Genomic DNA, 22,876 nt, shown 5'->3' with positions numbered 1-22,876 from the left:
TGTTTCTGTAGTGCAGGGGAAAGTGGGAGCCTTCCTCACCAGCGGAGCTGGTCAGGAAAATGGCGCTGAGTGCTGAGGAGAATAAGCTCCGCCCCTTTCACGGCGGGCTTTTCTCCCGGTTATTAGGAAAACTGGCCTGGGTTAAATACATACATATAGCCTTAATGGCTATATGTGATGTATTTATTTGCCAAATAGGTATTTATATTGCTGCCCAGGGCGCCCCCAGCAGCGCCCTGCACCCTCCGTGACCGTGTCAGTGAGCCGTGTAGCAACAATGGCGCACAGCTGCAGTGCTGTGCGCTACCTCTCTGAAGACTGTGAAGTCTTCTGCCGCCTGTTTCCGGACCTCCGTTCCGCCGTCTTTCTTCAGCGTCTGTAAGGGGGATCGGCGGCGCGGCTCCGGGACGAACCCCAGGCTGACCTGTGTTCCGACTCCCTCTGGAGCTCAGTGTCCAGTAGCCTAAAACTTCAATCCTCCTGCACGCAGGTGAGTTGCAAGTCTCTCCCCTAAGTCCCTCGTTGCAGTGATCCTGTCGCCAGCAGGAATCACTGATTAGAAACCTAAAAAAAAACTTTACTAAACAGCTCCTTAAGAGAGCCATCCAGTTTGCACCCTTCTCGGACGGGCACAAAAACCTAACTGAGGCTTGGAGGAGGGTCATGGGGGGAGGAGCCAGTACACACCATGTGACCTAAAAAGCTTTTTAGATGTGCCCTGTCTCCTGCGGAGCCCGCTATTCCCCATGGTCCTGACGGAGTCCCCAGCATCCACTAGGACGTTAGAGAAATGGAAAATGAGGTTCAATACAGACAAATGCAAGGTTATGCATTTTGGGACTAAAAACAAACTTGCATCCTATATATTAAATAGGGAACGCCTAGAGGAAACAGAGTTGGAAATTTTTTGGGGGGTATTCATTGATAATAGGCTTAATAACCATACACAATGTCAAAACGCAGTAAAGAAAGCAAATAAGGTGCTAGCGTGCATAAAAAGGGGAATTGAGAAAAGGGACTCGGATGTAATCATGCCGTTGTATAAGGCATTGGTACGTCTGCACCTGGAATATTGTGTTCAGTTTTGGGCACCATTGTATAAAAAAAAGACATCAGTGAACTCGAAAGTGTTCAAAGGCAAGCTAATAAATTGATTAAAGGCCTAGAAGGACTGGACTATAAGGAAAGACTTACTAGGCTGAATATGTATACACTAGAAAAGAGGCGCCTAAGAGGAGATATTATTAATATCTTCAAATATGTAAAGGGACATCACAAAGAGTTATCAGAGGAATTATTTATTAAAAGAACACAGTTTAGGACACGTGGGCACTCGCTGAGACTGGAGGAGAGAAAGTTCCGAACGCAACGGAGGAAAGGGTTCTTCACTGTTAGGGTAATCAGGATGTGGAATTCCCTGCCAGGGAAGGTGGTAATGGCGGACTCTGTAATTGGATTTAAAAAAGAAATGGATAAATTTCTGAATGAAAAAGCTATCCAAGGTTATAATACTTAAAATATCAACATGGTTAATCCGGGGGTAACATGAGTTATAGTACCTAACTAGTCATAAAACATTATTCAGCAAGTATGTAGAATCATCACAACTTAAAACAGGTTGAACACGATGGGCAATTTGCCTCTATTCAACCTCAAATACTATGTTACTATGTATGTTACTGGGCATGCCACTGGCATTAAACATTTTGGGCGGTATTCAATTCTTTTCACCCCCTTCCACACCCATTCTGTTTCTGCTGACGGGTGTGGTATAATCATTTCAACTCGCTACCTCCGGAGTAGCGAGGGCACCCAACGCTTTACGCATCTGAACCCGATTACTATAGGAGCAATATGTGCGATAACAGGGATAATTTTAGAAAGGAGATTGGGCATTATACATCATTTGAATACCACCCAAAGGGTGGTATTTTGAATAAAAACACTTGTTTTTTAGTATATTAAGCTTTTTTAAGATGGCATGGCGCCGTGCCAGTAGTCATGGCATAACAAATTTATTTTTATTTTTAAACCATTTGGTTTAAACTAGCCAATCCTGTTGCGGGGGACTCCAGAAAAACTGAGGTATAGCGGAGAAGTGCAAGAGCTTGGGCCCTTTTATTTTCCTTTCAAAAGTTCAAGTTCCACACATCAATATCATCATAGGATTTGAGCATTTTCTAACAAAATCCCAAGGACAGAAACAGGAGAACAGAACACAAGAAAGGCAGAGCGGGGGAAAAGACAAAATGGTCTGGTCCGATGATGGTGAGATATGTTCCATCTCCTATATATTAGCCTAGATCTGTGACTAATCATAGAGTCACAGATCTGCCCAAATATATAGGAGAGGTGGCTGGATGCAGGCCATGATCCTTAAACTTGCTGGTGAGTAGTTGATACACATAAAACGCAGAGGTCGCGCTCCCAGCCTGACCACACGCTGCAGCGTCTAGCTCCATTCTGAACCAAACACCCGCCTCTCCTCGATACGCAACAGCCCCGCACCAGCCCCTCCCTCACCCGCAGCATCCCCGCCCCTCCACCACCCGCAGCACATCCAGAACCCCCACTCCCACACCACCCCCATCCGCAGCACCCCCCCCTCCATCACACTCCCCCACCCACAGCACCTCCTACCCTCCTCCCCCATTCGTGGCCCACCCACAGCCACCCCACCCCCACCATCTACAGACCCCATCCGCTGCACCCCGCAACCACCCCTCCAGCACCCGAAGCACCTCTGGAACCCCTCCCCCAAACCCATCCCACCCTGCCCCAACCCCTCCCCCCTCTCCCAAACGCACCACCCCTGCACCCACCCCTCCCCCATGGACAGCACCTCGAGACCCCCTCCTTCATCTGCAGCCCCACGCAACTTGCCCCTCCCCCACCAGCATCTACATACCCCCTCCGCGCCCCCTCTGCACCTGCCCCTATCCCACCCGCAGCACCTCTGGACCCCCTCCCCCACCCCCCTCTGCAACCGCCCCTCACCCACCCGCGGCACTCCTCCCACTCCCACCCGCGGTGGCTCAGGACTCCCTCCCCCACCCGCGGCACCGCCACAGTCGCCCCTCCCCCAACCGCGGAACCCCGGCACCTCCTCCCCATCTCCCCCGCACCTTCCACTCACCCAACCACAGCACCTACTAGGTGATTCATAGTGCCCTTTGTCAGTGCAATATTTAACCACTCACAAAATTATGATTGGAGGTAATACTCCATATACTAAAAATACTGCACGACCCAAGCGTGTGCAAGGGTTAAAGGGGCGTAGCCCCTTGTGACGTTGTGAAGAGCGCCCGTAGGGCGCAATGGATCACCTAGTTATATATAGCTAGTGAAGAAGACCTACAGAAAGCCCTGCCGTGAGTATGCTTTCTATGCCACTGCTCCTTTACCATGTCTACAGTGCTAGAACTAATAGAGCACACTAATAAAATGATTACAGTGTCTTACAATTAACAAGCTGCCGATATTCTGTTTACTCTTAGTCACATTATCAAATCAATGGGTTAAATTACGATGGTGCAAAAAAAGTGACTGCAAGGTTTTCAATGGGAATACAGTATTGGAATGAGATGACGGGTGACCAATTACTTACCATTGTACGCCATAGTTAGCCGTTCCAGGGACACCCAGGACCGCAGGAGGTGGCACAGAGAGCGACACGTGCTCTTAGTAAGAGGAACATTGTGCAAGTTCAGGGCTCTAACACTCCTGAAGCGAATGGCACCATGTAACAAGGGGGCCTCAATACCTATATCCTCCTCCTGAGAGGCTCCCCCCGTGGTATTATTTCTCTCCTCTACAGGAGGAACGCTAAAAATGAAGTCATATAAGTCACCGGCTTCAGAGGCGCAGCCCCTCTGTAAGGCTGGAACTTGCACCAGTCCTTTTCCTGAGGTAGATGATACTTTACTGTCTGATGCAGTTGAAGGCAGCGAATAATTGCGAGCAGTTTCTTTTCTGGAGGGGGCATTTTTCTCTGCGCTTGTGCCTTTGCTTTTACGTTGGTCTGTGGCAACATTCTGGCTGATGTTAAGGGGCTGCAGGCTTAACAAGGCACTTTGGCTGCCTATTTCTTCCTCCTTCTCCTGTCTAGTGCAGGATTTGGGGCACGTATCACATTCAGTTCTCTTCTCACAGTCACTCCCGCTGCCATTCCATGAGGTCTCTGAACAAAATGTACAGGGGACATCTGTCTTCTGCTGCCAGAATCCAGCACTTAGCGTCAGAATCAGGACCAGAAGCTGGTTATCTGGACAAGGCCAAGATAGCACAGAGACCTTTTTTACCTGCCCGTGATGGATGAGATGGTGGAGGAGCAGCTTCAGCGACTTCTGAGTGTTGGAGTCAGAAGAGCGCAGGTGAAGGAATTTCAGTGTTTCCACAGATTTGGCAAGACATTCCAGCACAGCCGAAGTCAGCTCAGACACCCCTTGCTGTTTGTTACATATAGTGAGTTCTGAGACATGTCGTGAACTGTGCACCAGAGGGGAGAAACGCTGGTCATTCAAGCGCCGGTCAGTGGACACATCCAAGATCCCACGGAGTACATTGTGAAAAAAGGCTTCAAGAAACTTCTTCCTCCAGCACGTCACAGTCTGTAATCAAACACATTAAAATGTGAGAGCAGGCTACCATTAAAGCTTATGCTGAAGGCAGCCTACCACTAGAGTTTATGGGTGAGAATGGCCTTCAATTAGAGCTTATGTGTGAGAGCAACCTACCACCAGAGCTTATGTGTGAGGGCAGCCCGCCACTAGAGCTTATGGCTGAAGGCAGCCCGCCACTGGAGCTTATGGCCGAGGGCGGCCCACCAATGGAGCTTAAGGCCGAAGGCGGCCTGCCGCTGGAGCTTGAGGCCGAGGGCGGCCCGCCGCTGGAGCTTATGGCCGAGGGCGGCCCGCCGCTGGAGCTTAAGGCCGAGGGCGGCCCGCCGCTGGAGCTTAAGGCCGAGGGCGGCCTGCCACTGGAGCTTATGGCCGAGGGCGGCCTGCCACTACATCCTATCAGATAGAACAGCCTAAATATTGAGCTTATAGGTGAGAGCAGCCTACAGTTAGAGCTTATTGCTCAGGACAGCTTCACCAGTACCGACTGCTGACGGCAGCCTACCACTAGAGCTTATGGGGGTGATTCTCAGGCGCACACAAAGTGGCTATAGATACCGACATCGCATAATGAAAGAATCCGTAAGGCTAAGGGGGGGGAGGGGGGGGGTGTTTGTGGGTCAGCAAGTAGAAAGCCATGCCTCCCATTGATTTTATGCCAGGTGCCCTCCCTTTATTCCAGACCCCCGTCACCCATGTCTTTTAGTAGTCTTATAAGATTCCCACAAATCTATTGCCCTTGTCTTCCACTTTAAACCATATGCACATTCCCCCTTGTCTTTGCCTTCATTCCTGACACTAGTCACCCTTCTCTTCCCCTTTATCCCAGACTTCCAACACCTTTTCTACCCCTTTAACTGTACCCTGAACACTGACCCCAAATCTTGATGGCTTGCTCTTCATAATTTCATTCCACAGTTTACACCAGATGGACTGAGTGGAAAGTCCTATGGAGACAGAGAGTATGTAAAATACACAATATCTCAAATGAGAAGACACTGCTCACATAAACACCATATCCAGGGTGTTGCAGTGAATAAGACAACTATAAATGGATACTTGTCACCTTTCTTAACAGCTGCCTGCTCAATCCTTTCTAGATAGTAGATGTTCAGCAGAGGCAGGATGCCTTGTAGGATCACAGCTGGCAGCCCTGCAAATACACAAATATTCTCAGTCTAAAAAACACAAAATAATAGGATTTTAATACCTACCGGTAAATCCTTTTCTCCTAGTCCGTAGAGGATGCTGGAGACTCCAAAAGGACCATGGGGTATAGACGGATCCGCAGGAGCTTGGGCACACTATAAAGACTTAAACTGGGTGTGAACTGGCTCCTCCCTCTATGCCCCTCCTCCAGACCTCAGTTAGAAAACTGTGACCAGGAGAGACGGACATTTCGAGGAAAGAATTTGTAATTTAAACACAGTGAGTGTTATACCAGCTCACACCACGAACATACCGCCAAACATGGCATTCAACAGAATACCAGCCCGCAGTATGAAAAACATACAGCCATATGCTGAGAGAATATGTAACACAACCTGTGTGTCAACACAACCAGTAATAATACACTGCACGCCCTGGCATGCAAAACGCCAGCAACAGCCGACAAAAAAGAAACACCCCAAGAGTGTAACCATAACCAATTACTGCAGAGATAGTACGCACTGGGACGGGCGCCCAGCATCCTCCACGGACTAGGAGAAAAGGATTCTAAAAATCCTATTTTATCTTACGTCCTAGAGGATGCTGGGGACTCCAAAAGGACCATGGGGTCTATACCAAAGCTCCAGACCGGGCGGGAGAGAGCGGACAACTCTGCAGCACCGATTGAGCAAACACAAGGACCTCCTCAGCCAAGGTATCAAACTTGTAGAACTTAGCAAAGTGTCTGAACCCGACCACGTAGCTGCTCAGCAAAGTTGAAGTGCCGAGACCCCTCGGGCAGCCGCCCAAGATGAGCCCACCTTCCTAGTAGAAAGGGTCTCCACCGACTTCTGTAACGGCAATCCAGCCGTAGAACGAGCACGCCGAATCGTATCACAGATCCAACGTGTAACAGACTGCATAGACGCAGACGTCCTGAGCCAACATGGCGACTTAAATATTCAAAGCCCTGACTACATCCAGATACTTTGAATCAGCTAATGCCTAAGTAACCACCGGCATCAAAACAGGCTGCTTTCTGCTAAACCCAGTAACCACTCTTGGCAGAACTATTAACCAAGTTCTCAATTCCTCTCTATCCACATGGAAGAGCAAACAGGGCTCTTGTGAGACAAAGCCGCTACCTCCGACATCCGCCTTGCGGACGCCAAAGCCAATAGCATGACCACTTTCCAAGAGAGAAATTTCAACACAACAGCGTGCCACATGAAAACGCAACACTACGTCCAGGTCCCACGGTGCCACAAATGGAGGGTGGATGTGCAGTACTCATTTCACGAAGGTCCGAACTACCGGAAAGGGTACGAAAAGTGAAAACAGGGGGGACACATAGACCGACCGAAACACCCAAGGTGTCCCGAGGACGTCCACTGCTATAGCTTGAGTGTCCCCTGACCCTGAACAATATCCCTGAGATCTCTCGTAGGGGCGAGACGCCAACATGTCCACTTGAGGCACTCCTCAAAGACCTGTCACTTCAGAAAAAACTTCTCGATGACGACTATATTTCTCTCGGATGGAAATCGCATCCGCAGAGGCATCTAGTTTATTGTCGTTCACCTCCGGAACGAAGACTACTAATATAGCGTTTACTAGTCTTTTCACCCAGCGGAAAACTTTTTTGGCTTCAGCCATCGCCGCTTTTCTCCTCGTTCCGCCCTAGCGGCTTACATACACCACTGCTGTCAAGACATCCGACATATATAACACGGGCAGATCACGAAGCATATGCTCATTGAAAATATCTCTTGACTCAAGAAGGCTTATTGCAGACAAGCTTCCCAGCTTGACCTTTTACTCTGGAAATACTTCCCTTGCAAGGACTGCTCCCCAGTCTCGGAGATCTGCATGCATGGACACCAGGATATCATCCTGGATTCCGAACCTACGTCCCTCTAGGAGGTGAGAACAGAGCAAACACCACAGGAGCGATTATTTCGGCGCATGTGTAGGGGATACCCGGGCCACCTCCCTAACTGGCCCCGTGAAAACCACTCTGGCATTTAACCAGCTCACCGAAAAAGGCCTCTCTACAAATCTGATCCGACTCCGGATCATCAGACTTCCGTCCACAGGAACACACAGAACCTCAACCTTTCCGTATCTACTCTGATACCCACCTCCGACGTCTGTGTCATTGGGAATAACAGGCTTCCCCTGTGTCGAAGAACAGTCAGAGAGAAAACGACAATTTGCATCACTTGTGGCTTGACCTCGCCTTAAACAGGAGAGTGCCCCCCTACAGAATAACGATGGAAAAAGTACCATCCTACTGCCATCACATTCCTGGCCAAGACCTTCCTGGGTACCCATCCAGGCAACCTGAATGCGGAGAAAAATAAGAATTTACTCACCGGTAATTCTATTTCTCGTAGTCCGTAGTGGATGCTGGGAACTCCGTAAGGACCATGGGGAATAGACGGGCTCCGCAGGAGACTGGGCACTCTAAAAGAAAGATTAGGTACTATCTGGTGTGCACTGGCTCCTCCCTCTATGCCCCTCCTCCAGACCTCAGTTAAGGAAACTGTGCCCGGAAGAGCTGACACAACAAGGAAAGGATTTGGAATCCAGGGTAAGACTCATACCAGCCACACCAATCACACCGTACAACTTGTGATAACCATACCCAGTTAACAGTATGAACAACAACTGAGCCTCAGTAACAGATGGCTCATAACAATAACCCTTTAGTTAAGCAATAACTATATACATGTATTGCAGAGAGTCCGCACTTGGGACGGGCGCCCAGCATCCACTACGGACTACGAGAAATAAAATTACCGGTGAGTAAATTCTTATTTTCTCTGACGTCCTAGTGGATGCTGGGAACTCCGTAAGGACCATGGGGATTATACCAAAGCTCCCAAACGGGCGGGAGAGTGCGGATGACTCTGCAGCACCGCATGAGCAAACTCAAGGTCCTCCTCAGCCAGGGTATCAAACTTGTAGAACTTAGCAAACTTGTTTGACCCCGACCAAGTAGCAGCTCGGCAAAGCTGTAAAGCCGAGACCCCTCGGGCAGCCGCCCAAGAAGAGCCCACCTTCCTTGTGGAATGGGCTTTCACCATTTTGGATGCGGCAATCCAACCGCAGAGTGAACCAGCTGAATCGTGCTATAGATCCAGCGAACAATAGTCTGCTTCAGAGCAGGAGCGCCAACCTTGTTGGCTGCATGCAGAATAAACAGCGAGTCAGACTTTCTGACTCCCGCCTTTCTGGAAACATAAATTTTCAAAGCCCGGACTACGTCCAGCAACTTGGAATCCTCCAAGTCCCTAGTAGCCGCAGGCACCACAATAGGCTGGTTCAAATGAAACGATGATACCACCCTAGGAAGAAATTGGGGACGAGTCCTCAATTCTGCCCTGTCCATATGGAAGATCAGATAAGGGTTTTTACATGACAAAACCGCCAATACTGACACACGCCTAGCCGAAGCTAAGGCTAATAGCATGACCACTTTCCACGTGAGATATTTTAGCTCCATGGTCTTAAGTGGCTCAAACCAGTGGGATTTCAGGAAATCCAACACAACGTTAAGATCCCAAGGTGCCACCGGTGGCACAAAAGGAGGCTGAATATGCAGCACCCCCGGAACAATGTCTGAACTTCAGGCAGTGAAGCCAGTTCATTTTTAGAGAAAATGTATAGGGCCGAAATCTTGACCTTTATGGATCCTAATTTTAGGCCCATAGTCACTCCTGACTGTAGGAAGTGCAGGAATCGACCCCGCTGGAATTCCTCTGTAGGGCCTTCCCGGCCTCACACCAAGCAACCTATTTTCGCCATATACAGTGAAAAAGTCTTGCTGTCACGTCTTTCCTAGCCTTTATCAGCGTAGGAATAACTGCATCCGGAATGCCCTTTTCCGCTAGGATCCGGCGTTCAACCGCCATGCCGTCAAATGCAGCCACGGTAAATTTTGGAACAGACAGGGCCCCTGTTGCAACATGTCCTGTCTGAGAGGCAGAAGCTCTGAGTCCTCTGAGAGCATTTCCTGCAGCTCCGGGTACCGAGTCCATCTTGGCCAATCCGGAGCAAAGAATATTGTTTTCACTCCTCCGTTTATTACAATTCTCAGCCCTTGGGTATGAGAGGAAGAGGAGGGAATACAGAGACCGACTGGAACACCCACGGTGTTACTAGTGTGACCACAGCTATCACCTGAGGGTCCCTTGACCCAGCGTAAAACCTTTTTTAGCTTTTTATTGAGGTGGGACGCCATCTAGTCCACCTTAGGCAGTTCCCATCAATTTGCAAACTGCGTGAAGACTTCCTGATGAAGTCCCCACTTTCCCGGGTGGAGGTCGTGCCTGCTGAGGAAGTCTGCTTCCCAGATGTCCACTCCCGGAACGAACACTGCTGACAGTGCGCTTACTTGATTCTCCGCCCAGCGAAGAATTCTGGTGGCTTCTACCCTCGCCACCCTGCTCCTTGTGCCGCCTTGGCGGTTTACATGAACCCCTGCGGTCTGACTGGATCAGAACCGGTTGGTCGCGAAGCAGGATCTCCGCTTGACTTAGGGCGTTGTATATGGCCCTTAGTTCCAGGATATTGATGTGAAGGCAAGTCAGTTGACTTGACCACAGACCTTGGAAATTTCTTCCCTGTGTAACTGCCCCCCACCCTCAGAGGCTTGCATCCGTGGTCACCAGGATCCAGTCCTGAATGCCGAATCTGCGGCCCTCGAGAAGGTGAGCACTCTGCAGCCACCACAGGAGAGACACCCTGGCCCTGGGGGATAGGGTGATTAACCGATGCATCTGAAGAGGTGATCCGGACCACTTGTCCAGTAAGTCCCATTGGAAGGTCCTCGCATGGAACCTGCCTAAGGGGATGGCCTCGTATGATGCCACCATCCTTCCCAGGACTCGAGTGCAGTGATGCACTGACACCTGTTTTGGTTTTAATAGATTCCTGACCAGTGTCATGAGCTCCTGAGCTCTCTCTATCGGGAGATAACCCTTTTATGGTCTGTGTCTAGGATCGTGCCTAGGAGAGGCAGATGAGCTGTAGGAAACAACTGCGACTTTGGAATATATAGAATCCAGCCGTGATACCGTTACACTTCCAGAGAAAGTGATACGCTGTTCAGCAACTGCTCTCTTGATCTCGCTTTTATGAGGAGATCGTCCAAGTACGTGATAATAGCGACACCTTGCTTCCGCAGGAGCACAATCATATCCGCCATTACCATGGTGAATATTCTCGGGGCCGTGGAGAGACCAAACGGCAACATCTGAAATTGGTAATGACAATCCCGTACCGCAATTCTGAGGTACGCCTAATGAGGTGGATAAATGGGGACCTGAAGGTATGCATCCCTTATGTCCCGATTCACAATAAAGTCTCCCCCTTTTTAGGCTTGCACTGACCGCTCTTAGCGATTCCATCTTGAACTTGAACCTTCTCAGGTATATGTTCAGGCATTTTTAAATACAATATGGGTCTGACCGAACCGTCTGGTTTCGGGATTACAACATGGTCTAATAATAACACCCTCTTGTTGAAGGAGGGGAACCATGACCACCACCTGTTGTAGATACAATTTGTGAATTGCAGTTAACACTATTTCCCTCTCAAGGGGGGGAAGCTGGCAGGGCCGATTTGAGGTATCGGTGAGGGGGCATCTCTTCGAATTCCAGCTTGTATCCCTGAGACACAATATCTATTGCCCAGGGATCCAACTGGGAGTGAACCCACTTGTGGCTGAAATTTCGGAGACGCGCCCCCACCGGGCCTAGCTCCGCCTGTGGAGCCCCAGCGTCATGCGGTGGATTTTGTGGAAGCCGGGGAGGACTTCTGTTCCTGGGAACTAGCGGTGTTGTGCAGCTTCTTTCCTCTGCCCCTGCCCCTGGCAAGAAAGGACGCACCTCGGACTTTCTTGCTTTTCTGTGATCGAAAGGACTGCATTGGTAATACGGTGCTTTCTTAGGCTGTGAGGAAACATATGGCAAAAAATTTGACTTTCCAGCAGTAGCTGTGGAGACCAGGTCCGAGAGACCCTCCCCAAACAATTCCTCACCCTTGTAAGGTAAAACCTCCATGTGCCTTTTTGAGTCGGCATTACCTGTCCATTGCCGAGTCCACAGGACCCTTCTGGCAGAAATCGACATAGCATTTATTCTAGAACCCAGTAGACTAATGTCTCTTTGAGCATCTCTCATATATAGGACAGCGTCTTTAATATGCCCCAGGGTCAATAATATAGTATCCTTGTCTAAGGTATCAAGTTCCTCAGACAGGGTGTCCGTCCATGCTGTTACAGCACTACACACCCAGGCCGACGCGATCGCCGGCCTCAGTAAGGTACCTGAATGTGTATAAATGGACTTCAGGGTACCCTCCTGCTTTCTATCCGCAGCATCTTTGAGGGTAGCCGTATCCTGTGACGGCAGGGCTACCTTCTTGGATAAGCGTGTTAAAGCTTTGTCCACCCTAGGGGAGGATGCCCAGCGTAACCTGTCCGTTGGCGGGAAAGGATACGCCATAAGAATCCGTTTGGAAATCTGCAGTTTTTTATCTGGAGATTCCCAAGCTTTTTCACATAACTCATTTAGCTCGTGTGAAGGGGGAAAGGTTACCACCTGCTTCTTTTCCCCATACATATGAACCCTCTTGTCAGGGACTGGGGTTTCCTCTGTGATCTGCAACACATCCTTAATTGCTATAATCATATAACGGATGGATTTAGCCAATTTTGGCTGTAACTTTGCATCATCGTTATCGACACTGGAGTCAGAATCCATGTCGGTATCTGTGTCAACAATTTGGGATAGTGGGCGCTTCTGAGACCCCGACGGTCTCTGCGACATAGGATCAGGCACGGGCTGAGACCCTGACTGTCCTGAGGCTTCAGCTTTTTCCAACCTTTTATGCAAGGAATTAACATTAACATTTAAAACCTTCCACATATCCATCCAATCAGGTGTCGGCGCCGTCGGAGGAGACACAACATTAATTTGCTCCCGCTCTGCTTCCATAGCCTTCCTCGTCAAACATGTCGACACAAGCGTACCGACACACCACACACACAGGGAATGCCCTTTCTGAAGACAGTTCCCCCACAAGGCCCTTTGGAGAGACAGAGAGAGAGTATGCCAGCACACACCCCAGCGCTATAAACCCAGGAATAACACAGTAACTTAATGTTAACCCAGTAGCTGCTGTTTATATTGATTTTTGCCCCTAATTATGTGACCCCCTCTCTTTTTACCCTCTTCTACCGTGTATCTGCAGGGGAGAGCCTGGGGAGCTTCCTCTCAGCGGAGCTGTGGAGAAAAATGGCGCTGGCGAGTGCTGAGGAAGAAGCCCCGCCCCCTCGACGGCGGGCTTCTGTCCCGCTTAAATATGCATTTTCTTGGCGGGGGCTCATACATATATACAGTGCCCAACTGTATATATGTTCACTTTTGCCAAAAAGAGGTCCAAATGCTGCCCAGGGCGCCCCCCCCCCTGCGCCCTGCACCCTTACAGTGACCGGAGTATGTGAGGTGTGTATGGAGCAATGGCGCACAGCTGCAGTGCTGTGCGTTATCTCAGTGAAGACCAGAGTCTTCTGCCGCCGATTTCGAAGTCTTCTTGCTTATCATACTCACCCGGCTTCTGTCTTCCGGCTCTGCGAGGGGGACGGCGGCGCGGCTCTGGGATCGGACGACGAGGGTGAGATCCTGTGTACGATCCCTCTGGAGCTAATGGTGTCCAGTAGCCTAAGAAGCAGGACCTAGCTTCAGAGAGTAGGGCTGCTTCTCTCCCCTCTGTCTCACGATGCAGGGAGTCTGTTGCCAGCAGAGCTCCCTGAAAATAAAAAACCTAACAAAATACTTTCTCACAGCAAGCTCAGGAGAGCTCACTGAACAGCACCCAGCTCGTCCGGGCACAGATTCAAACTGAGGTCTGGAGGAGGGACAGAGGGAGGAGCCAGAGCACACCAGAATCTAAATTCTTTCTTAAAGTGCCCATGTCTCCTGCGGAGCCCGTCTATTCCCCATGGTCCATATAACATATATACATAAGTGAATTGTCCGGCCCCAACAGGTCCCTAGTGACAGTATAATCATGTACAAATACGCCCCACTTGTGGATCTACCAGGAACGTTATGGTCGACAGAAAACCTAGTATTCGTCGACAGCAGGAAGTAGTAACCTAGGTAAAAAATAAGAATTTACTCACCGGTAATTCTATTTCTCGTAGTCCGTAGTGGATGCTGGGGACTCCGTAAGGACCATGGGGAATAGACGGGCTCCGCAGGAGACTGGGCACTCTAAAGAAAGATTCAGTACTATCTGGTGTGCACTGGCTCCTCCCTCTATGCCCCTCCTCCAGACCTCAGTTAAGGAAACTGTGGGGGTCATTCCGAGTTGTTCGCTCGCAAGCTGCTTTTAGCAGCTTTGCACATGCTAAGCCGCCGCCTACTGGGAGTGAATCTTTGCTTCTCAAAATTGCGAATACACGCTTCCTAGCAGTTTCTGAGTAGCTCCACACTTACTCGGCATCTGCGATCAGTTCAGTGCTTGTCGTTCCTGGTTTGACGTCACAAACACACCCAGCGTTCGCCCAGACACTCCCGCGTTTTTCCCAGAAACGGTAGCGTTTTTTCGCACACACCCATAAAACGGCCTGTTTCCGCCCAGAAACACCCACTTCCTGTCAATCACATTACGATCACCAGAACGAAGAAAAAACCTCGTAATGCCGTGAGTAAAATACCTAACTGCATAGCAAATTTACTTGGCGCAGTCGCACTGCGGACATTGCGCATGAGCGACTAATCGCTCCGTTGCGACAAAAAAATACAGAGCGAACAACTCGGAATGACCCCCCGTGCCCGGAAGAGCTGACATTACAAGGAAAGGATTTTGGAATCCAGGGTAAGACTCATACCAGCCACACCAATCACACTGAACAACTTGTGATAAACTTACCCAGTTAACAGTATGAACAACAACTGAGCATCACTCAACCGATGCTACATAACCATAACCCTTTGTTAAGCAATAACTATATACACGTATTGCAGAAAGTCCGCACTTAGGACGGGCGCCCAGCATCCACTACGGACTACGAGAAATAGAATTACCGGTGAGTAAATTCTTATTTTCTCTAACGTCCTAGTGGATGCTGGGGACTCCGTAAGGACCATGGGGATTATACCAAAGCTCCCAAACGGGCAGGAGAGTGCGGATGACTCTGCAGCACCGAATGGGCAAACACAAGGTCCTCCTCAGCCAGGGTTATTAAACCTGTAGAATTTTGCAAAAGTGTTTGAACCCGACCAAGTAGCAGCTCGGCAAAGCTGTAATGCCGAGACCCCTCGGGCAGCCGCCCAAGAAGAGCCCACTTTCCTTGTGGAATGGGCTTTCACTGATTTCGGCTGCGGCAATCCCGCCGCAGAATGAGCCTGCTGAATCGTGTTACAGATCCAGCGAGCAATAGTTTGCTTTGAAGCAGGAGCATCCAGCTTGTTGGATGCATACAGGATAAACAGCGAGTCAGTCTTCCTGACTCCAGCCGCTCTGGTTACATAAATCTTCAAAGCCCGGACTACGTCCAGCAACTTGGAGTGCTCCAAGTCACGAGTAGCCGCAGGCACCACAATAGGTTGGTTCAAATGAAAAGATGACACCACCTTTGGCAGAAACTGCGGACGAGTCCGCAATTCTGCCCTGTCCATATGGAAAACCAGATAGGGGCTTTTACATGACAAAGCCGCCAATTCTGACACACGCCTAGCTGAAGCTAAAGCCAACAGCATGACCACTTTCCACGTGAGATACTTTAGTTCCACGGTCTTAAGTGGCTCAAACCAGTGGGATTTCAGGAAATCCAACACCACGTTAAGATCCCAAGGTGCCACTGGTGGCACAAAAGGGGGCTGAATATGCAGCACTCCCTTAACAAACGTCTGAACCTCAGGCAGTGAAGCCAGTTCTTTTTGAAAGAAGATGGATAGGGCCGAAATCTGGACCTTTATGGACCCTAATTTTAGGCCCATAGTCACACCTGACTGTAGGAAGTGCAGGAATCGACCCAGCTGGAATTCCTCTGTAGGGGCCTTCCTGGCCTCACACCAAGCAACATATTTTCGCCATATACGGTGATAATGCTTTGCTGTCACGTCCTTCCTAGCCTTTATCAGCGTAGGAATAACTTCATCCGGAATGCCCTTTTCTGCTAGGATTCGGCGTTCAACCGCCATGCCGTTAAACGCAGCCGCGGTAAGTCTTGGAACAGACAGGGCCCCTGTTGCAACAGGTCCTGTCTGAGAGGCAGAGGCCATGGTTCTTCTGTGAGCATTTCTTGCAGTTCCGGGTACCAAGTCCTTCTTGGCCAGTCCGGAACAATGAGTATTGTTTTCACTCTTCTTTTCCTTACGATTCTCAGTACCTTGGGTATGAGAGGAAGAGGAGGAAACGCATAGACCGACTGGAACACCCACGGTGTTACCAGTGCGTCCACAGCTATCGCCTGAGGGTCCCTTGACCTGGCGCAATACCTTTTTAGCTTTTTGTTGAGGCGGGATGCCATCATGTCCACCTGTGGCAGTTCCCACCGACTTGCAATCTGCGTGAAGACTTCTTGATGAAGTCCCCACTCTCCCGGGTGGAGGTCGTGCCTGCTGAGGAAGTCTGCTTCCCAGTTGTCCACTCACGGAATGAACACTGCTGACAGTGCATGCACGTGACTCTCCGCCCAACGAAGAATCCTGGTGGCTTCCGCCATCGCCACTCTGCTTCTTGTGCCGCCCTGGTGGTTTACATGAGCCACTGCGGTGATGTTGTCTGACTGAATCAGCACCAGTTGGTTGCGAAGCAGAGGCTCCGCTTGACTCAGGGCGTTGTATATGGCCCTTAGTTCCAGGATATTTATGTGCAGACAAGCCTCCTGACTTGACCACAACCCTTGGAAGTTTCTTCCCTGAGTGACTGCCCCCCATCCTCGGAGGCTCGCATCTCCTCGCATGGAACCTGCCGAAGGGAATGGCTTCGTATGATGCCACCATCTTTCCCAGGACTCGCGTGCAGTGATGCACCGACACCTGTTTTGGTTTTAAGAGGTCTCTGACTAGAGTCACGAGCTCCTGAGCCTTCTCTGCCGGGAGAAACACCTTCTTCTGGTCTGTGTCCAGAATCATGCCCAGAAAGGGCAGACGCGTCGTAGGAATCAGCTGCGATTTTGGGATATTCAGAATCCAGCCGTGCTGTTGCAACACTTCCTGAGAGTGTGCTACGCTGATCAGCAACTGCTCTCTGGACCTCGCCTTTATGAGGAGATCGTCCAAGTATCGGATAATTGTGAATCCTTGCTTTCTCAGGAGCACCATCATTTCCGCCATTACCTTAGTAAATATTCTCGGTGCCGTGGAGAGCCCAAACGGCAACGTCTGGAATTGGTAATGACAGTCCTGTACCACAAATCTGAGGTACTCCTGATGAGGTGGATAAATGGGGACATGCAAGTAAGCATCCTTGATGTCCAGAGACACCATATAATCCCCCTCTTCCAGGCTTGCAATGACCGCTCTGAGCGATTCCATTTTGAACTTGAATTTCTTCAGATAAATGTTCAGGGATTTTAAATTCAAGATGGGTCTGACCGAACCGTCCGGTTTCGGTACTACAAACATAGTGGAATAGTAACCCCTTCCCTGTTGAAGGAGAGGTACCATTACAACCACCTGCTGGAGGTATAACTTGTGAAATGCTGCCAGCACTACCTCCCTTTCCATGGGGGAAGCTGGCAAGGCCGATTTTAGGTAACGGTGAGGGGGCGTCACCTCGAATTCCAGTTTGTATCCCTGAGACACAACTTGTATAGCCCAAGGATCCACCCGTGAGCGAACCCACTGGTGGCTGAAATGTCGGAGACGCGCCCCCACGGCTCCGCCTGTGGAGCCCCAGCGTCATGCGGTGGATTTAGTGGAAGCCGGGGAGGACTTTTGTTCCTGGGAACTAGCTGCGTGGTGCAGCCTCTTTCCTCTACCCCTGCCTCTGGCAAGAAAGGATGCACCTCTGACTTTCTTGCTCTTTTGCGAACGAAAGGACTGCATTTGGTAATACGGTGCTTTCTTAGGCTGTGGCGGGACATAAGGCAAGAAATTTGACTTCCCAGCCGTAGCTGTGGAAACTAGGTCTGAGAGACCGTCCCCAAACAATTCCTCACCCTTATAAGGTAAAACCTCCATGTGTTTTTTAGAGTCGGTATCCCCTGTCCATTGCCGAGTCCATAAGACCCTTCTGGCAGAAATGGACATTGCGTTTACTCTAGAGCCCAGCAGGCAAATGTCCCTCTGGGCATCCCGCATATATAGGACCGCGTCCTTGATATGTGCCAGGGTCATTAGAACAGAGTCCCTGTCCAGGGTATCTAACTCCTCAGACAGAGTATCCGTCCATGCTGCTACCGCACTACACATCCAGGCCGAAGCAATTGCTGGCCTCAGCAGCGTACCAGAATGTGTGTAAATAGACTTCAGGAAAGCTTCCTGCTTCCTATCCGCAGGATCCTTAAGGGTGGCCGTATCCAGAGACGGCAGGGCCACCTTCTTAGATAAGCGTGTCAACGCCTTGTCTACCCTGGGGGAGAATTCCCAGCGTAACCTGTCCGTTGGCGGGAAAGGATACGCCATCAGCAATCTCTTGGAAATTACTACCTTCCTATCAGGGGAATCCCATGCTTTTTCACATAATTCATTCAACTAATGTGACGGGGGAAAAGCCACTTCTTGCTTTTTCTCCCCATACATATAAATCCTCTTGTCAGGGACAGGATTTTCCACAGAAATGTGTAACACATCCTTCATTGCCACAATCATGTAGCGGATGGCTTTAGTCATTTTAGGCTGCAACTTTGCATCATCGTCATCGACACTGGAATCAGATTCCGTGTCGACGTCTGTGTCAACTAACTGGGATATTGGGCGCTTTTGAGACCCTGACGGCCTCTGCGCTGTGGGAGCAGGCATGGGTTGAGACCCCGACTGTCCCAAGGCTACAGCTTTATCCAATCTGTTATGTAAGGAGCTTACATTATCATTTAACACCTTCCACATATCCATCCAATCAGGTGTCGGCCCCGTCGGGGGCGACACCACATCTATTTGCACTTGTTCTGCCTCCGCGTATCCTTCCTCATCAAACATGTCGACACAGGCGTACCGACACACCGCACACATACAGGGAACGCTCTGACTGAGGACAGGACCCCACAAAGGCTTTTGGGGAGACAGAGAGAGAGTATGCCAGCACACACCCCAGCGCTATATAACCCAGGGATTACACTGTACCTTAGTGTTTACCCAGTAGCTGCTGTTTTTATATATCTGCGCCTAAATTTATGTGCCCCCCCCTCTCTTTTTTACCTCTATTGCACCTGTATACTGCAGGGGAGAGCTTGGGGAGCGTCCTTCCAGCAGAGCTGTGAAGAGAAAATGGCGCTGGTGTGCTGAGGAAGAAGGCCCCGCCCCCTCAGCGGCGGGCTTCTGTCCCGCTTCTCATGTGTAAAAATGGCGGGGGCTCGCACCTATATACAGTGCCTGACTTTATATATGTATACTTTTGCCATCAGGTATCTTAATTGCTGCCCAGGGCGCCCCCCCCTGCGCCCTGCACCCTACAGTGACCGGAGTGTGTGGGTGTGCTGCGGGAGCAATGGCGCACAGCTGCAGTGCTGTGCGCTACCTTAAGTGAAGACAGGAGTCTTCTGTCGCCTATTTCGATGTCTTCTTGCTTCTGCTGCTTCTGTACTTCTGGCTCTGCGAGGGGGACGGCGGCGCGGCTCCGGGAACGGACGATCAAGGTTAGGTACCTGTGTTCGATCCCTCTGGAGCTAATGGTGTCCAGTAGCCTAAGAAGCGCAACTTAGCTGCATTGAGTAGGTTTGCTTCTCTCCTCTCAGTCCCACGTAGCAGAGAGTCTGTTAACAGCAGAAGCTCTCTGAAAATAAAAAACCTGACAAAATACTTTCTTTTCTAGCAAGCTCAGGAGAGCCCACTAGGAGCACCCAGCTCTGGCCGGGCACAGATTCTAACTGAGGTCTGGAGGAGGGGCATAGAGGGAGGAGCACACCAGATAGTACTGAATCTTTCTTTAGAGTGCCCAGTCTCCTGCGGAGCCCGTCTATTCCCCATGGTCCTTACGGAGTCCCCAGCATCCACTAGGACGTTAGAGAAATAACATAATTTGCGGCCCTGAGAGTTCCGAGGGGAGTGTATATATATATATATATATATATATATTATCAATAACACTCCCCCCCCATACACTACCATGTCCGTGTTCGAGTTACAGGCCCATGGAACCAAACCATACATATACATATATACAGGTCTAAGGCAGTTACAGCGTGTTAATTTACACCTAGTAATAACAGTTGGTGACGACAGGGTCACCCACATACTACTGTGTCTCCCATACAGTGTGTACTTATGGCAAGCATACAACTACCGACCCGTTGACTATATCAAGTACCAACAGGAGTCAGCGATGTCGACTGTGACACCAGAACGGATTGTGACAGAGCGTTCACGCATGCAGACACATGTGTACTACAGTGGGTATACTGACAGGGAACTCACACAGAAATATGCACAACAATGCTTAAATGGCCATCTCCAAACAAATAGTGCTATAGATATCCTTAAATATACCACTAAAGCTCTGTGCCCCTCCTCGTTTGGACTGTATCACCATTTTGGCGGGGACAGACAGAAAAATGGCGCTGAACACTGCTGTGAGGGGATAAGCCCCGCCACTTTTCGGCGCGCTTCATTCCCATTATAAAAAAGTATAATATGCAGGCAGAGGACTGTATATAGTGTCTAGGCACTATATACATTCACCAAACACATCTAAATTGCTGTCCAGGGCGCCCCCTCCCAGCGTCCTGCACCCAACCAGCCGCTGGCGTGTACGGGAGAAATGGCACGCAGCGCTACTGCTGCTAATTGGCGGAGGTATCGTACAGGGTATCCGGGCCCCGAGTATGCCTGCCCTTGCAAAAAACAAAGATCCTCAGTAACATGCTGCCCAGGGCGCTCCCCCTCCAGCGCCCTGCACCCTGTGAGTGCCGTTGGTGTGTGGGAGCAAGGAGCGCAGCGCTACCGCTGCACTGTACCTCCGTTACTGAAGTCTTCTGCCGTCTGAAGTCTTCTGTTCTTCCAATACTCACCCGGCTTCTTTCTTCTGGCTTCTGTGAGGGGGGAGACGGCGCGGCTCCGGGAACAAGCAGCTAGGCGCACCAAGTGATCGAACCCTCTGGAGCTAATGGTGTCCAGTAGTCTAAGAAGCAGAGCCTTTAACTAAGAAGAAGTAGGTCTGACTTCTGTCCCCTCAGACCCACGATGCAGGGAGCCTGTAACCAGCAGGTCACCCCTGAAAATAAAAAACCTAACAGAAAATCTTTCTAGAGAAACTCAGTAGAGCTCCCCTAGTGTGCATCTAGTCACTCCTGGGCACAAAGTCTAACTGAGGTCTGGAGGAGAGGCATAGAGGGAGGAGCCAGTTCACACCCAGTTTAAGTCTTTATAGTGTGCCCAAGCTCCTGCGGATCAGTCTATACCCCATGGTCCTTTTGGAGTCCCCAGCATCCTCTAGGACGTAAGAGAAAACTAAACACACTACAAAACTTAAATCCACTAGTCTATAGGGGGCACAATAGCTGCAAGTATAATCTAAACTGAACCCACACCTCAGGGGGACAGTGCCCACCTCACCCCCACACCTCAGGGGGACAGTGCCCACCTCACCCCCACACCTTGAGCGGTCGAACGATGGCGGTGATTCAGACCTGATCGCACGCAGGCGGATTTTTGCAGTGCTGCGATCATAGTGTTCACTCTAAGCTTCATTCGCAGGGCGCTGCGCCCTGCCTCTTTTTTGAGTGACAGAATGCCGCCCTGCCCGTTTGTGCCCGCCCTGCTAAGGACTGCTCTTCTCCCCCCACCGCGCTGTCTTTTCTCCCCCCCCCACCGCGCTGATAGCTCTCAGCTGAAGGCGGAGACGGGGTCAGCGTGCAGTGGGGAGGAGCAGCCAATCAGAGCCTGCGGTGTCTCCCGCCAGTCCTCCGGCATGGTTTGATTCCCCCTCACCATGGCGCTGCACGCTGACCTGGGCTCCGCCATCAGCATCAAGAGATCGGCCCCGCTGACCCGGCACAGCGCTCTCCTCCGCAGCGGTGAGTGCCGCTCTGCATCTGCCCTGTGCCCGTCCTCCCCTTCCTCCTAGTGCTCTCTCCCTGGTGCAGTGTGCCTCAGTGTTCTCTCCCTGGTGCAATGTGCCTCAGTGTTCTCTCCCTGGTGCAATGTGCCTCAGTGTTCTCTCCCTGGTGCAATGTGCCTCAGTGTTCTCTCCCTGGTGCAATGTGCCTCAGTGTTCTCTCCCTCGTGCAATGTGCCTCAGTGTTCCCTCCCTCGTGCAGTGTGCCTCAGTGCTCTATCCCTGGTGCAGTGTGCCTCAGTGTTCTCTCCCTGGTGCAGTGTGCCTCAGTGTTCTCTCCCTGGTGCAGTGTGCCTCAGTGTTCTCTCCCTGGTGCAGTGTGCCTCAGTGTTCTCTCCCTGGTGCAGTGTGCCTCAGTGTTCTCTCCCTGGTGCAGTGTGCCTCAGTGTTCTCTCCCTGGTGCAGTGTGCCTCAGTGTTCTCTCCCTGGTGCAGTGTGCCTCAGTGTTCTCTCCCTGGTGCAGTGTGCCTCGGTGTTCTCTTCCTGGTGCAGTGTGCCTCAGTGTTCTCTCCCTGGTGCAGTGTGCCTCAGTGTTCTCTCCCTGGTGCAGTGTACCTCAGTGTTCTCTCCCTGGTGCAGTGTGCCTCAGTGTTCTCTCCCTGGTGCAGTGTGCCTCAGTGTTCTCTCCTGGTGCAGTGTGCCTCAGTGTTCTCTCCCTGGTGCAGTGTGCCTCAGTGTTCTCTCCCTGGTGCAGTGTGCCTCAGTGTTCTCTCCCTGGTGCAGTGTGCCTCAGTGTTCTCTCCCTGGTGCAATGTGCCTCAGTGTTCTCTCCCTGGTGCAATGTGCCTCAGTGCTCTATCCCTGGTGCAGTATGCCTCAGTGTTCTCTCCCTGGTGCAGTGTGCCTCAGTGTTCTCTCCCTGGTGCACTGTG

At 50.7% G+C, this 22,876-nt stretch overlaps 1 protein-coding gene across 2 annotated transcripts in view; it reads right to left on the bottom strand.

Moving 5' to 3' along the window:
- The window catches only part of LRRC41 (leucine rich repeat containing 41), an 81,298-nt gene that overhangs the window by 56,485 nt on the left and 1,937 nt on the right, over positions 1–22,876 (bottom strand). For both annotated transcript variants that reach the window (XM_063939503.1, XM_063939504.1), the window contains exons 2-4: positions 5,686–5,772; positions 5,496–5,566; positions 3,608–4,610 (exon numbers count right to left, since the gene is read on the bottom strand). In XM_063939503.1, coding sequence (XP_063795573.1) covers positions 3,608–4,610; positions 5,496–5,566; positions 5,686–5,772 — 1,161 coding nt within the window. The remainder of the gene's footprint in view (positions 1–3,607; positions 4,611–5,495; positions 5,567–5,685; positions 5,773–22,876) is intronic.

Source organism: Pseudophryne corroboree, chromosome 9 (genome assembly GCF_028390025.1).
Source record: "Pseudophryne corroboree isolate aPseCor3 chromosome 9, aPseCor3.hap2, whole genome shotgun sequence".
NCBI classification, from domain to species: Eukaryota; Metazoa; Chordata; class Amphibia; order Anura; family Myobatrachidae; genus Pseudophryne; species Pseudophryne corroboree.
This window is presented reverse-complemented; position numbering and strand designations above follow the sequence as displayed.